Genomic DNA, 16,778 nt, shown 5'->3' with positions numbered 1-16,778 from the left:
TTGATTAAGATATTTATATATATAAAATAATAATAAAAAAAAGCACCCCAGTTGGAGATGTGTCAGTTAAGGGACTGAACCAACAAGAGACTGTTTTTATTAAGTACCATTCTACTTTAAACATTGAGACTAGCCTCAAGAAAAATCTGGTCACAATTTGGAGGGGAAAAAAAGAAAAGAAAAAAGTTAATGCTTTTTTTGCAGGACTTCTGGAGGGCTTTCAAGTAGCATTTTTTTTAAAGGGGGCTTGGCATGCTTAAATAGCAAGACAGGCAGTTATGGCAGTCCAGACAAAGCCACAAGTAGAGACCAAATAAGATTAAATAACCCCCAATTTGATGCCATTAAGAACAGGGGCCCATGTTAGCAACTGGAGCTTGTCAAATAGGTAAGGTTTGGCCAGAAGCGTGGCTGGTTTTAAGTCAAGCAAATAAAAACAAAGAGTCATGGTTAAGCTAAATTTATTAAAACTTGTAAAGTCATGTGACCAGGTTAACTTCTCCACTAGACACCACAGTTTGCCCACTAGATATGGCATTGACATCAGCATCTCTTCCTGCAAAAGAAAGGCAGAAGTGTGATAAACTTCAAACCAAATGCGTATAGTTCTTAAAGTCAGTTTACAACAAGCACTCACTTTTCCTAGCACAGCTTTGTTCACATGAGCCAGATGAGGGATGGCACACCACTGTACTACAGTGGATGAAGATCTAACAGGGAGGGGAAAAGTGTTAAGCCACAAAAGGAGAGAAGAGACAAAAACAGGGGATTCAGGTAAGGCTGCAGAGCATACAGTTTCCTGTAGAGGAGCCAGTGATGCCGGATCCACAAATGTGAACATTTTCACAACAAAGCGCTTGTAATGGGTTGGGAACTGAAGACCAGAAGATCCAGCCACAGGAACCAATGTAGTCAGGTAACGGTCATCCTGGTAAGGGCATCTGTAGTGCAAAGAGGTAGTCAGAAGTGTAGCCTACAGTCAGCACACTAGACAGAAAGAGACTGGCCTTACGCACCCATTGACCAGAAGGTCCCACTGAGGTAGACTGAGTGGACTGGGGGTTGATGTCGCCCAGCAACGTCCCAGCATTAGGACAATGTTGGGGTCGGTCCTCTCCAAAATGCGCACCTCAACAAACACAGGCTCCCGCAGGACTTTTGTGACTGGATAGTCAGCATCACCGTAGTAGGATGTGTACGCCTCATCCCCTAAGAAAGAATATCAAGTGTTTAACAAGAAACATCAGCAACCTGAAGTTTTAGATAATATGCATACTTGGGACAGACACTTACCTTCTGCACAGCCTTTGGTGACACACTGACCATTTGCCAATCTAAGCTCCACCCGGAGGGGTCCAGGAGCCGCTACTGGTGGAGGTGCAGGGACAGTGTTGACCTCCACAACCAGAGCTTCCACAGAAGTAGCAGAGTATCTACACTGGAAGAGAAGCCTAGACAAAAAAAGTGAGCTTGTAGCATGTCAAGGATTAACACATGCTAAAGTATAAAAATAAATAAAACCACCTACTCAAAATGGCTGTCCCTTGTGATGGAACCAAGTGGTCCAACACCCACTTCATACGAGGAGGTCATTCGGTTCTCATACACCACATATCCACTGTCCTCCTGCAAATAGTAAGTGTTGCACCCAGTCCAGTCTAAGCCACGCAGAACAGAAACACAAGCAGCTACTCACCATCATGCTTGTGCCACATGCAGTGACCGGGAACTGGTATATAGCAAAGGAAGGTGTGGATCCCACAGGACTGCAAGGTGGGTCATTTCCACCCAGGAGGTGGACTGAATCCAGGCTCAAGCGAGGTAGCGTAACATCTCTAGCCACGACTACCACAAACTGACCATCTCTTATACACTGAACAGTCACTGGAACAAGGTAAAAGAGCAGGTTATTGCTGAGGAGCGGTTTAACACAGACAGCTTTACATTGACTCGTTCTCACCTGCCTTCCCATAGAAACACTGCTGTCCATTAAAGCAGCAGTTGATAGCTTCACAATCGGCACCACTGATACCAGGTGGGCCACATTGAATCTGCTCATAATCAGCTACAGCACATTTGTCAAGGGGCTCTGCCTGCACCACTGGCTGCTTAGGCTGAACCTGCTGAGTAAACTTTTGACTAGCTTGTTGTTGAACCTGCTTAGGAAACTGACTAGCTTGTTGAACCTGTTGAGGAAACTGTTGACTAGCTTGCCATTGAACCTGCTGAGGAGACTGTTGACTAGCCTGTTGTTGAACCCTCTGGCCAGTTTGCTGTAACATCAGAGTTTGAGGATTCTGGGGTAGATTACTCCACTGTGCACAAACAGCACAGAAAGCACAAAACCACACACAAAATGCCAGCGATTGAACAACACACCAAATTCCTGCCATTGTTCAACAGATAATCACACTGTTATGATGTTGCCATTTGGTCTTTTTGTAGTCTACAGATTTTGGCTAATTAACAGTAATCCCTCCCTCTTCATTAACAGTCATGATTCTCCAGACTTGCCAAAATGGTAGCTTACACTACCAGTACATTCTCATTGGTTCTCAAAATTATATGCATGTGAAGTTTCTTAATTCCAATTAGTCAGATTTATCATATAGTAGACAAATAAAAAGGTTCATGCTCAGGTTTTTTTTTACTGGAGCTTCCCCAAAGTGCTTTGGGTAGATGTTTGGTGCATTCCACTTTTCTTGTAGGCATGCTAAAAAAATAGTAACTAGCTTTACTACTTTTTATAATATCTTTATATGGCAGAAATAGAGTACAGAAAGAGTAGTCTGCAGTTCTAAATTTAGCAACACACTCACAAACCTCCCTAAGCACTTCCCCTCAGGGCATTCCCTGTCGCCAATTAAAGTGTTGGATGAAGTGGACAAGGGAGGTTTAGACAGACCCTTGACTCCTTGATTATGACAGAAGGGACAAGTCTACTCATATGTATTTATTATTGTTGGGGAGTAACTAGTTACATGTAACTAGATTACGTAATTTAATTACAAAATAAATGTAACTGTAATCAGAATGTAATGTTTTCTTAGAATTTTTTATCTTTTATATATTTTTACAAAACCTAGGACCCGTTTCTCAATACTTGGGTCACTTTTTTAAAACTCCTCACGTAGTTCTCCTAACAAACTTCCATCCCGGCACAGCAGATCATTTCACATTCAAAATGCACTAAAACAGTTCTTTTCCCAAATCAACTCATTCTTCCATAACCATAGCAAAGTTTTTCAACCCACTAAACGTCAGGTTGCATTATACAGTGATTTCAATGATTTTCTTTTGTAAAAATGTCTTTACAAAACCAGAATGTCACTCTCTACTGCTTATAATTCACTTTTTTGTTTATGTTGCATAGTCCATGTTTACATTACAGCACAAAATTACTCCTAAGTTTTCCTCGGTTGAATGGATGGTAATGTGTAGGTGTTAATTTACATAGTTTCATTGATATATTTTTTACGCCTTTGATAGCATATACATTTTAGAATATATATCAATATGGTATTACTGTAAAACAAAAAGTCTGTCTTATTAGGGCCCGTGCACCGTTGGTGTGAGAAACCTATTGGAATTGCTCAGCCTATTATTCATATTTTCTGAAATTAATCATCTTTTTGAGAGCCTAAACATGCTTGAAAACTCATGAACCTTTGCACACTCATCAGAAGTGGTAGAAATCTATCGGATATTCAGAATAGACAAAATGGCTCGATGGCGCCACCTACACAATTTCAATTAAGTGTCATTCGCACTACATTTCACATACAAGTATGAAATTCGGTAGACAGATAGCAGCCCAATAACCTACAAAAAAGTCCCTTGAACCAAAATCTGAAAGCCTAAAGGAAATTTGATATTTAGAATTTAACATTTGTGTAGTTTTTGCCATTTCTTTGCACTTTAACAAACTCATAGAGATTTTATCAAATCAATATTATATTTTGTCGGTCTAATCTGAAGGCCTTGGTGAAGTTAAAGTTTTGGCTAAAGGACGTGTCCATGGTAGCCTGACAAAGTTCAATATTTTGCCATGAAATAGGAAGTTGTTGTAACTCGGGCAATGTACGATCTGCCCCAAACTTCAAATGTTTTATTAGAGCAGAGATCTTCTACCCTGCTCCTGGGGGGACACTGTCCTGTTTATTTCAGACCTGCTTCAGTACACCTGCCTGTGTATTTTCAATAATTGATCCTAAAGGGCTTGATTAGCTTTGATTAGAGTTGGAACTAAACATTGCAGGTGGGTCCCCAGCTTCAACCCTGCTCCATGGGTGTACCTGCTATTCACTGGCTAGGTGGCCCTGGGTGCGAGGGCCCAAGCTGCTTGTTTGTTTTATTTCCTAAAGAATTTGGCAGACTCATCTTGACAAAGTTGATACTTTGAAACCTGACTGAGAACTCCATTAAGTTTCATGATAAGCTATGAAAAAGTATATGAGCAATAGATTTTCCTTATCATCATATCTAGATAACTATTTAAATGTTACATTTAGCCTGTTAAGTCAACTATGATTGGACAATTGAAATTGTTATCTTATTCTGATCTCTAAAGTTGATTTCACCTATCGGGTGTTTTTATTTATTTATTTAAATTCGCGTTTTATAGACTACTACTTTAAATTGACGTCACTAGGATGCAAATAAGCGCGCAAAGCGAACAGACCAGATTAATCAATAGTGGAATTTAACCGGTCATTATGGCTGATGGTGGAGGTTTATTTTGTCATGAAAACGAACACTCGGTCACTTCTTTTCTAATTCTAATGACAGTAATCTTACAACAGCGTTATGTCACGTAGGCTAAAGAAACAAAACCCTACAGGTGTGCATGTCCTGCCATCAGAGAAGTGAAGTGGACAGAGACAGAAAATGAAGAAGCGCGTGCGCAGAACAGTAAGAGCAGTAAACTGAGGTAATTCTCATTAACCACTGGAAAATAGCCTAGAGACAAATCGTACTTTCGAAAGTTCAGTAAAACAAACAAACTGGAGCGGATAGCAGCAGAGAATATTAAATATCTCCCTCCTCAGCTCCAGCGGGGTCCTTTCTGATGCCGTTATAAAGTCAAACTGGCAAAGGTAGGGCTCTGCATCATTCCTTCTGTGGCTTTATAGAGTACAGCATTTTTTTTTATAGTAATTTATCGTTTACCTTTATTTATTTTCTCAAAAATATGAAGGTCACATAGTTCACACTTTAGACCTTTATTTACAAAATGAGGTGGATATTTAATTTGTGTTGTAAAGACTAATATTGACGTTAGTTTTTTTTCTCGATGGAAGCACACACAATATAGCAATGATGCTATTGCTATTAATTTAACTTAAAATTGTTAAAGAAGTTTATTTTTGTCTTTTGAGCTGTGTACATTCAGCAAGTATAAGATCACTATTAATTGTGCATACCATGCACATCATATGCAATATCCTGTGCAAACAATCAGAGGATGGTGCCAACCTTCATACAGAGGCCCCCAAAAAAGACACTTAAAATGGTCTGAATTCAAGCAAACAAATTATGCAAAAGCTTTTATTACAACTAACTTCACATTCCCTATGAAGTTGATTTTCTAGTTCTTCTTAAGTTCACATGGGTTTAGTTTTTCACATGAACTTTGCACATTTTCCACTAATGTTTCACAGCAAAGAAGTGTCCAAATATTTGTTTTCATTTTAAAGAGCAGTGGTGTTTTATCATTTGAAAGCTGTAGGAAAACTTTTCTTTGTGTAATGTTTGCTTGAAAACTGCTTACTTTATTTCTTTAGAATAAATGCCACTTGATTTGATGCATTGATATACACTGATGTCTTTGGAACCTGCAATAATAATCCTTTTTTAATTATAATTTATAATTCAAATAGCCTGCACATTGTGTATAGCATAAAGATAACTATTCTTCTCCAAGTTCAATGGCCACATATTTATATGCATTTCAGGAACAACTGATGCATTTATGTGACGTAAATCCAGCAGATTTTCTGAATTGTGTTGGAAACTCATTGCGCGTTAAATCAACTATGATCATTATGAATGTGTTTAAACACAACACCTTCACTCCCACATATTTGAAAATCTAAATATATCATATAATTCATGATATAGTTAACAAGTTTGTGAATATTTTGAATACAACATTTTATAGTGTGGCTTTATGATGCGTTACCAGAGAACTACTCAACATAACACCTGATCTGAGGGACTTTGACAACGGCCAAATTGTTATAGCAAAGTGACTGGGTCAGAGTATCTCAGAAATGGCAAGGCTTGTGTGTTGCTCCCAATCAGGAGTGGTGAGAATTTACCAACAGTGGTCTGAGGAGGGACAAACCACAAACTGGTGACAGAGTGTTTGATTCCCATGACTTATCAATGCACGAGGGCAACGAAGGCAGTCCAAGCCAACAGGTGGTCTACTGTGGCACAAGTCACATCATTTTAATAATGGTTATGGAAGGAATGTGTCACTACACAGTGCATCACACTCTACTATGTATAGGGCTGCGTAGCCGTATCTGCGTAGCAGAGTGCCTATGATGACCACAGTCCACTAGAAAGTGCTTACAATGGGCACACAAGCATAGACGGCAATGTATGTGTGTGCCGTGATGGCAAGAGGATGTACTCTGGGATGATGACAAGACAGTGCACTCAAAAAAATAACTTTCACTGTTGCTAGTTGCACTCAAATCATCCTTGTTCACATTACTTAAAAAAATAATGTAACTACATTACCCTAAATTTAGTTGTTTCTACTAAAAATTAGTATTATCAGCTTTACACTCTTAAAAATAAAGGTTCTTAAATGGTTCTTTGGCAGGGTGTATGGATCCATGAAGAAACTTTAATATCCAAAGAACCTTTCCATTGCACAAAAGGTTCTTTGTAGTGCAAAACGTTCTTTAGACTATAAAATGGTTGAAAAAAATGGTTCTTTAAAGAACCTTTCACAAAACGGTTCTTTGAGGAACCAAAAATGGTTCTTCTTTGGCATCACTGTGAAACCCTGTTTTTGGTTCTTTCTGGCTCCTTTATTTTTAAGGGTGTACTTAATAAGTGTCTGTTCGGTCAACTTATCATTGCTGAGTGAAACAAACAAACGGGGCAGTAGATCTATAGTTCCCAGCATGCTTTGCATGATGCTCTGTGCATTGTTCTGCTGAGAAACCCCGGATACGATCATTCATGTCAATTTGACACGTGCCATTGTTGCAGACCATGTACACCCCTTCATGACAATGGTGTTCCCTGGTGGAAGTAGTCTCTTTTAGCAGGATAATACACCTTGCCACACCACACACATTGTTTAGGAATGGTTTGAGGAACATGATGAAAAGTTCAAGGTTTTGCCCTGGCCTCCAAATTCCCCAGAATCTCAGTCCAATTGTGGGATGTCCTACATCAACAAGATTGATTCAGTGACTCCACCTCACAACATACAGGACTTGAAGAATCTGCTGCTAACATCTTGGTGCCAGATACCACAGCACACCTTCAGGGGTCTTGTAGAGTCTATGCCTCGGTGGGTCGGCGCTGTTTTGGCAGCACAGAGGAGCAACAGCAAATTAGGCATAATGTTTTGGCTCATCGGTATATACTCACCCCCGCAAGTTATCTGGTATCTCTGGACCAGATCTAATGTTAGACAGCTAGACATAAACTGCAAGCTTTAGTTTGAAAAACACTATTTTGATTTCAAAGAAGAATATCATATTTACATTCAGAAATCTTTCAAAAGGTATACAAATGTCACTTTATTGGGTTCTCTTATTTAATTATTTTTATATAGCACTTTCCTCAAGCTCAAAATGCTTTTCCATTGAAAATTGTGACCTTGGTGCATACAGCTTGCAAAGTTCTTTTTAAACAGTTTGTGGACTCTTATGGTTTTTCTCAAATTTGTTATTTAAAGAAGTGTACTTTGAGAAAACTGAAACTTTAAGAATGGACCCAGCAGTTCTGAACACAGCAGGTGCAACCTTCAAAAGAGGATCACTAGTGCCACCCAGTGGTTTCTGCTGCTTGTATTTTCCCCACTGAACTCTCTTATCTTTCTTTCAGACAAGTTAACGAAAAAATGACTGATTTAAGAAGTCGCAAGGAATTCTACAAACATCTCACTATTGAGGTAAGAATATACACAAGCTGCATAATAACGTCAAAGCAACTTTGCGACCTTGAAGCCTATACACAGCACAAAATATTGATTAGATAATCAAATCAAGTTTATGACACGCCGAGTGTATGACCCTCACACGGTAGCGTGGCCTTGTGTGTTCAATGCAACTAGACTGCAAATAAAGGCTCTTATAACAAACCTAAACCCTAAACATTGAGCAGTGGGCATCGGCAAAATGCTTATGTGTGCTTTATCAAACCACGTTAAATTTTGTGCAATCATCTGATTCAGTCTTCACAGTAGAACAGAAATTACACTTCAGTTCAAAAGTTTTTGAATGAAGTCTCTTATATGCTTACCAATAAGGCTCCATTCATGTGATAAATACAGTAAAAATAATTAGTACATTTTAAAGTAAAAAAGTATTTTTTTCAAATATTATTATATTTATTTTAATAATTTTAAAATAAATTTGAAAAGAAACATGATGTATAGATAATTTATTCCTGTAATGACAAAGTGGAATTTTCAGTCTTCAGTGTCACATGATCCTTAAGAAACATTTCTTCTTCTTATTATTATTAAAGGTGCACTGTTGTATTTTTGCAGTAAAATATTCAAAAACCACTAGGCCAGTGTAATATATTTTGTTCAGTTGAGTTCTTACAATATCCTAAATGTTTCCAACAATTTGTAAATTGTAAGAAAATTGCTATTTTAACCAAGGAGCCGGGACGTTTGAGGGAGTCGCCTGTCAATTACGTCATATCTGCGTTACCCTCGGTTTCTGTTTTTTTTGGCAGAAACGCTTTACTCTTAGCAGTGTGAACAATTGTCACAGCAGCTGCTGAGCGAATGCACAGAGTAACGTCATAAAATCATTTTAAACACCCTTAAATGTAATATGATAAACAGAGCTACCTCATACACTGTAAAAAAAAAATTGTCTTCAATTGAAAATTTTCTAGTGACTGATCACATCTAAATTTTTCAGTTCGCCGAATTGAAATTCTGTGAATTGATGCAATTTAATTCACAGAAATTCAATCCGGCCAACTGAAAAATTTAGATGTGATAAGTCACTTGAAAATTTTCAATTGGAGACCTGAATTTTTTTTACAGTGTACTCATGGCCGGAAATGCCGCTGGTGACTGTGTCCCGCCATAATAAAAGTCCTATTGTTCGCGAGCCATGTGCTTGCGTAACAGTCGCTCCAGCGGCCTTGCTCAGCTCCTCAACACTCGGTCCTGCTCTACTTCACACTACAGTAACATTAATAATCACAACCATGAACATGATTTCTGCCCAGTTCTTTTCCACCGGCTGTGAGGTGAAGACCACATGTCCCAAGATTCTGAGCTCAAACTTGGCGTCATCAAACTAGGCCTTTGTTTTGAATAGGCGCCCTCTAGCGGACAGAATAATGCTGCTTTAATGTTGAAAATAGTTCTATGTTCAAAAAAATTATATGGAAGTCAATGTGGACCATTAACTGTTCGGTGACTGACATTCTTCAAAATATCTTCTTTTGTGGTCAGCAGAAGATTGAAATACATACAGGTTTGAAACAACTTGAGGGTGAGTAAATGATGACAGAAAAGGTATTTTAGGTGAACTATCCCTTTAAGATTCTTATATGTAGGTATTAATACCTGGTACAATTTTTGCACACTTTGTCTGACAGTAAATCACAGATGTAAATCTCTGGATTGAGCTGAGTAAGAGAGTCACCCACACACGGTAGCACTCTGCTGCAGAGGTGGGTGTTATACTGTAGGAGGTGTTTAACTTTCCACTGCAATACTGATGTGTGTGTGTGTGTGTGTGTGTGTGATTGTGTGTGTGTGGGCCAGACTAACATTCACTGAGATCCTATAGTGCCTCCACAGAGGTATGCATCAACACCCAGAGATACAGCATCATCCCTCATACCTAAAGGCACAGAAACTCTTCTTAGCACAGTAATTTACTGATGTATTCCCAAAAATACTCATATATTCAGCCGTCATGGGGGTAAATTAGAAAAATGTATTGCATTCAAGTCGCTCTTGCATTTATGTAATTCACATATTCCCCTGCATATATTCATAATGATTGTTATTCAGGGAAACAGATTCTTGGTATAGTTACTGAATGCATTATAGATATTGGATCATTTATTATACTTTCAGATCTCACTGCACCTGACAGCTTGTATAAGAATCTGTCCTGCTGAATTTTATAAAACTTTTTTCTTCTTAATATCATATCATACACAATATTGGGGAAATGCAAAGATGACTTGAGGCTGAAGCAGTTCAGGGGTCTCATTTATAAAACTTTGCGTAGATTTCATCATAATTGTATGTACTACGTACAAAAGCTATATTTTGCGTATGCACAAAGCAATTCTGATTTACAAAACCATGCGTACACCAGAACCTGCGCAAAAATCCCTTTATAAATCCGAGCCAGCAGCAGATTGTGCGTACTTGCTTCTCCACCCTGACTCCTCCCCGAAATCTCCAGATATGGAGCTTACAACGCTTATTTTTACTATGCATGAGCTCATCTGCATATCATTTGCATGCATATTCCTATCCACGTGACACCATATTTAACACTGTTAAAGGAAAAATATTAGATACGGACTATAAATGCCATTTGTGCCTTACACATTACATTGCTGAAAATCATTTATTATCCTTTTTATGCTGTAGAATAAATATATCAAAATATCCATAACAATTTTTTAAATATAATACTTCTCTGGTATTTTTCTTTTTAAATAAAGTGTTATTTTAATTTTAAATATTTTGTTAATTTTAAACACTTCAAATCAAATAAAATTCATGCAGTTTTTTCTGATAATGTCCCTGAATGGACTCGTTCTCTCCTTATTCTGCCATTCGCGTAATCCTCCAACAGTGCCAGCAGTGCCATGAAGCATTAATAATAATAATAATAATAATAATAATAATAGATTTTATTTATAATGCACTTTTCATTCCGAAGAATCTCAAAGTGCAACAAGGGGGGGGGGGGGGAAATAACAACAAAAAATGAATAAGAAGTAAAAATATAGAATACTACAAACAATCAACCAACACAGAAAACAGAACAGAAACAGAGCTGATGGTGAACAGAAACAGAGCTGATGGTGGACAGAAAACAGAGCTGATGGTGGAAGTCTCTGTTAGCTCCGCAGCACACTGTGGTCCACTCCATGTTTCAGATTTCTCCCAGCGGCAGTGTCCCGATGACATCGCCGAGGCACGACAGCTGAAGACCAGATGATGGGTCTTCTTCATGATGATTCAAACAATGGGGATCGCTGCAGCACCATGCAGGAGGCAGAACATTCCTCCGGGCACTTCTGTGGACACACCGGGGCCGGCGCAGATGCCCAAGCCGCTCCACGGTCGCAATGCAGGACGGAACAGCGGCGCAGCCGAGAAGCAGAACTTCCCAACATCATGCCGGACGCCGACGACGAGAGCCCGGATGACGCTAGCCCGGTGCAAACTTCAGCCACCATGCAGCCCAACCCCAAGGGAGACCACCAGTGAGCACCCGCGGCGAGAAACATCAAATGTCCAAACCAGAAACCCACCGCAGCAATTCAAACGTAAACATTAGAGAAGCGGTTGAAAACGGCGAAACGACGAACAACGACCTCTGAGTGGCTGCCAGCAATCAGCAACAGTCCCAATTGTAGCTCTGACTGTTAGACTAGTCACAAACATAAGGAAATAAAATAAAATGTAAATCTAATAGTACATTAACATGATTTGTTGTGGGTGGAGAAGCGGCGAACAGACAACCCCAGCGTCCTCTCCCCCACGTTGCCTAGCAATTGTCATTACATACCCGGGTCACCGGAGGATTTATATGTTTTTAACAAATAGACTGATCGTTAACACCTTGACATACCTAATTTGTAGGTGAAAATTTAAGACAAAAATGTTATAGTGAAAACGTGCTACTTCATGAGGGTTTTGTAATGAACACTATAATAGTTAGGACCGATGAGCGACTGTGCTGTGTTTACGCAATACCTGCACTTGATAAATGCCGCGGCTGAAAACGATCGTCATTAGAATAACACACCCCTATATATTCAAGTCTCCGCCTCCTCCACGCCCTCATTTTACGCCATGGATACACGGAAGACGGCAAAGAAGCGAAACTTCTCTGACGTGGAGATCGGACACGTCTCAATCATCTCACTAGTCCACTAGTCAGGGCACTGATTAGGACATAAGTCAATGGGTTGACTCCCTGATCAGTGCCCTAACTATTGAGATGATTGAGACGCGATCATCAAGACCATCAGGGAAGTGGAAAAAAGCGAAATTGTTTTATTTGAGAGTTTAAAGAGTGGGAATAAAGGGACCCACAAAAACAAAATGTGGACCTAAATTAAGAGTAGGCCTACTGTTAATAGTGTGGGGGTTGAGAAGCGCACTCCAGCTGTTTGGATGATAAATTACCATCACAATGCATTATTTTACAGAACATGTTTTGAAACAATTAGCATTTAATTTCGTACCACGGCACATGTAGGCTATTGGGGTGTACGATAGTGATGATGATGTGATGTGGAGTAGCCTACCATTCATTCACATTAATAACTGCATGACAATTTGTAAGATTCTTATTATTATTATGATTTTTATTATTAATGACGCTTATTGTTATTTAGAAGAAGCATTTCGTTATTATTTATTTTATTAGTATTATTGTTTAAAAGAAGAATGTCATTTTTATTATTTTGCCAGTCTGAATTATTTCAGCGCTGATTATTATTATAATATATATTTTTAAATACATTTTGAATTCCATTTGGATTTTACTAGATGTATAGCCTAAAGCAATCAGCACAAATAACACCGTTGGATTTAATTTTCATGATAATGTGGTTATAATGTATGAAATGGAGTGAAAATTAAATGTCATTCATTCTTATAATCGTTCTTCTCTCATTTATTTTCTACAGTTCTAACTTTGTTTCATGACTTCAGCATCTGTGTCGCCAATTCCCTTTGTCTCCAGAATGTGTATACGCACAGCTCAAAGTTTACGTAAAGGTGCGCACATTCTCCCGTCAAGTTTGTTTTTTATAGATCACAACCTTTGCGTGGGAACTGGCGTACGTACGTTTCCAGCCCATTTTTGTGTGTACGCTCGCTTTATAAATGAGACCCCTGGTGTGGAGGAGTCTATCCATGTAAAAGCACCACAAAGAAAGAAACATATTCAGTCTGTCCAAGGCTCTGACTCACAGCTGTCAATCAACCCTCACTTTACCCATAATGCAAAGAAACACTAACACAAACCAAAAGCAGATTTCTCATTATAGACAGGGTTCCTCTAAATGTCTTTCTTACTCGATATTTATAACAAACCGTTGAAAATGGCATAGTTTAAACTGTGTCCAGAAGAAGGGGAGAAATTAAAAAAAAGTTATAGACTACCATTTAGAAGTTGGAGGTCAGTTATTAAGATAAAATACTTTTCTTCAGATAGTATGCATTAAATTGATCACAATTGACAGTAAAGACATAATATAAAAGTTTTCTATTTCAAATAAACACTGTTCTTATGAATGCTATATTCATCCTATAATCCTGAAAATACACAAGTAGCACAGCATGTAGTTTTTTAACATTGATTATAATAAGAAATGTTTCTTGAGCATCAAATCAGCATATTATAATGATTTCTGGAGGATCATGTGATCATGACTGGAGTAAAGATTTTGAGTCACAGGAAAAAAATTACACTTTAAGTGTGTGTGTGTGTATATATGTCTTTATATATATATATATATATATATATATATATATATATATATATATATATATATATATATATATATATATATATATATATATAGAGTTTGAGACTTCTTTCAAAAACGTTACAAAAAGTTTAGTCTATTTATGTGTGTATGTTATTTATATTTATTAGACGTATAAATGTTTATACTAAATAAATAATTTTAAAAAGCAATATATTTTTATTTTTATTGACTTATCTCCATAATATGGGTACAGAAGAGGTTTAATTAGAATCTGTCCTTTTAACAGCTTGTTTTAAGGTTGTTTGGCGAAGAATTCTTACAGAAAAATCTATAATAATCTCATCTGATGAATTTGAGTGCGTTTGGGGTGGCAGAGGTTTGCAAAGACACATTTCGCTCACAAGCTTGTCACTGGCCTCTTGAGAACTTTACATAATGCGTGGAGTGCTGCAAAAAAAAAAAAAAACCTTAATTCCCTCCACGAAGCGGCAGTGTTTACTGCTGTCCGAGGGGATCACAGTTATGAGGGACTGTGCTGAATTAGCTTTTGTTTTTATCTTGTAATGAAATGCTTGGTCATCGCTCCCTGTGGACCCGTCCTCATTAATGTGAAGGGCTGAGGCTGGCACAGGGCCGCAGGAATGAAACGGCTGTTTGCTGTGCCACAGCAATCAGCGACGTGGCTGTCTGCAAATATTTGCAAGTGGTCCGAAATGCCTTGTTGAGATCTGTCCGGTGATGAGGGCTCTGTTTTCAAATATTGATCCTAGTAAGAAGGAAGCCGTTTTGGGTGGCACTTGCTTCAAGTAGAATGCAGATTTTCTGCATAATTGTGCTTTTGCAATGCAGGAACAGATTTTAGTGTTGGGGGAACTGTAGCTGAGCTAAAGTTATTCATAAATCAAGCTACACTGAAACAAATGATTTTTACTGCTTGTTCAAATTGCTTAATTAAAATGAGCTAAAGCAACACAATTGCTATACATTTTGTTCTAACTTAATTTGATTGTGTTCAATCCACTTAAATATAAGTCAAATTTAAGTTTACTTAATCAGTGTGTGTTGAGATTACATAAATTATTTGTGTTGCATTAACTGAAACAGGGCAGGGCTTGTTAGTTCCTAGCATGCTTTGCATATTGCTAAATCGAGAGAGTGTTTTATATTTTATATATAAAAGTCTTATGTGTTTTTGAGCAAGATGAGAAAGGGGGAGACTTGATTGTGTTTAAAGCTACGATTTGTTAGCCTGACAATCCAGACCCACATCAAGATGTTTGGTCTGGAAACTCACCATTGACAGGGCTCAATCCGAGGGACGGGATAAACGGCTGTCTTTCAAACTCCCTCTGCACGTGATAGGGATAGCGCTACAACCAACCACAGCAACGAAGGTGAAACAGAGCTTGTTGATAGATTAAACTTTCACTGTATCCGGTCGGCTAAACTCCGAAACACATCTTCCCTTTTCTAAGAATGACTTCAGTGCCGTTCTTTGTTCTTTTCTCAGAGAAAAGCTTAACCTCCAAGTCTTCCAGAGTCACTGTCAGAGCTGATTCGAAAGACCGCCGCCGTTCGCCAGTTTCTGTGTTTACTAGAAGCACGCAAACGCAACTCGGCTGTCGTCATTATGGCCCTGCCCGCCGACTCGCACGATGTGATTGGCCCGTCCCAGAAGCGAGGGGAATACAGCTCAGAAGGGTATTGAGAGTTCCTAGACGACACTTGCGGGCAGATTAAATTGCTGCCGCTAGTGTCCGTCTAGATTTCTAGGCTAAACGATTTGTAACTTTTTAGTTTATTGTTAGCTAAAAACACTTGGTTATTTCCAAAAAATATGTGTTCATTAATTTATATTTACTTCTTTCAAGTAATAAAGTATTCTCGTAAGTTTATAATATGCCATTGAAAGTGCATACGGGTGAGGGGTTCGAATGCTGGTCGCCATGTTGCCCCTCCATTAGCCAAGAGGGACATACCGGTAAATTCAAGCTTCGCCTTTCGTGTTTTAACAGCTCTCCCTCGCACCTCCGTCACATCAACTGATCTCTGCTCACGGAGAAAATGATATGCTCACGGCCTGCAATGTAAACTTTGCTTTACGCTAGTGATGGCCTACAATATACAGAATAACGATAGCACTGATAAAAGTTACTTTACTAAGATTAGCTTGTATTCGTCTGGGAACGTTAGCAATAAAATGGTTTAAAAAAAAGAACGAAAATGTAAAACTATTATTCATTTTACATAGATGTCAACCTACATGTTAACTGACAAATTAAATAACTGAAATTATAATAGTTTTCTAAAGTAACCTCATCACTTGAAGGAACACTCATGGACGAGGTCCAACTGGAAGCCATGTTAATCTTGGACTAAATCAGCCACCGTAGGTGTTAAAACGAATCGGAATTAAGAGGAACAGAAACTAATATTCACTGGATGGTCATTTACCTTTTTACCAGATGGGGGAAAATATCACACAGTGTAGCTTTTAATAGTGTTTAATATTCAATTATGTTGGAATTAGAAGAATTTTAATTACAGTGTGTTACCATTGTGGAGCAGAGTGGAGCATTTGCTTAGCCTGTGGACTAAAACAACTAATGTCAATGCTGGAGGAGCATTACTAGCTAGAGCAGCATTATAATTTCAAGTGTATGTAATTAAATGACTGAATCATCCAGGAGCCATAAAAATTACACTTTGAAACTACTTAATTAAATTACTTAAAATATATTAATTCCAAGATGTTGACGTCACATGAAGAAATTATGTTTGTTTTAACTTAATTGATTCATGTGGACCAATGTACACAATTAAATCATGTTCAATCCAACACACTTTTTTTCAGTAAA

General features: G+C 38.3%; 2 protein-coding genes across 4 annotated transcripts in view; one reads left to right on the top strand and one right to left on the bottom strand.

Moving 5' to 3' along the window:
• Positions 1-444: 444 nt before the first annotated feature.
• Positions 445-2,416, bottom strand: LOC137063666 (zona pellucida sperm-binding protein 4-like). The gene is made up of 8 exons (XM_067434928.1): positions 1,961-2,416; positions 1,697-1,884; positions 1,529-1,626; positions 1,294-1,451; positions 1,017-1,209; positions 794-941; positions 638-710; positions 445-556 (listed from the first exon to the last, which is right to left on the bottom strand). The coding sequence occupies exons 1-8, from the start codon at positions 2,391-2,393 to the stop codon at positions 480-482; spliced, it is 1,368 nt and encodes a 455-aa protein (XP_067291029.1). The 5' UTR covers positions 2,394-2,416; the 3' UTR covers positions 445-479.
• A 2,299-nt stretch (positions 2,417-4,715) lies between these two features.
• The window catches only part of plppr5b (phospholipid phosphatase related 5b), a 70,691-nt gene continuing 58,628 nt past the window's right edge, over positions 4,716-16,778 (top strand). Inside the window, exons 1-3 of one of the 3 annotated variants that reach the window (XM_067435232.1) lie at positions 4,716-4,930; positions 5,049-5,096; positions 8,077-8,143. In XM_067435232.1, the coding sequence (XP_067291333.1) occupies positions 8,093-8,143 (51 nt within the window). In that variant the 5' untranslated portion in view covers positions 4,716-4,930; positions 5,049-5,096; positions 8,077-8,092. Of the gene's footprint in view, positions 5,097-8,076; positions 8,144-16,778 lie in introns of all 3 variants that reach the window. The other 2 variants (XM_067435233.1, XM_067435231.1) reach the window with 2 other exon arrangements.

The sequence above is a fragment of the Pseudorasbora parva genome, chromosome 24 (genome assembly GCF_024679245.1).
Source record: "Pseudorasbora parva isolate DD20220531a chromosome 24, ASM2467924v1, whole genome shotgun sequence".
In the NCBI taxonomy this organism is placed as follows: domain Eukaryota; kingdom Metazoa; phylum Chordata; class Actinopteri; order Cypriniformes; family Gobionidae; genus Pseudorasbora; species Pseudorasbora parva.
The sequence above is the reverse complement of the archived record's forward strand: the minus strand, read 5'-3'. Positions and strand labels throughout refer to the sequence as shown.

Bases quoted from the DNA above. Each gene is read 5' to 3' on its own strand.
- LOC137063666 (XM_067434928.1), bottom strand. From the start codon at position 2,393: ATGGCAGGAATTTGGTGTGTTGTTCAATCGCTGGCATTTTGTGTGTGG. The intron at 1,452-1,528 runs GTAGGTGGTTTT...TTTTTTGTCTAG, and splicing joins ACAAGGGACAGCCATTTTGA to GCTTCTCTTCCAGTGTAGAT. The intron at 557-637 runs GTGAGTGCTTGT...TTTCTTTTGCAG, and splicing joins ACAAAGCTGTGCTAGGAAAA to GAAGAGATGCTGATGTCAAT.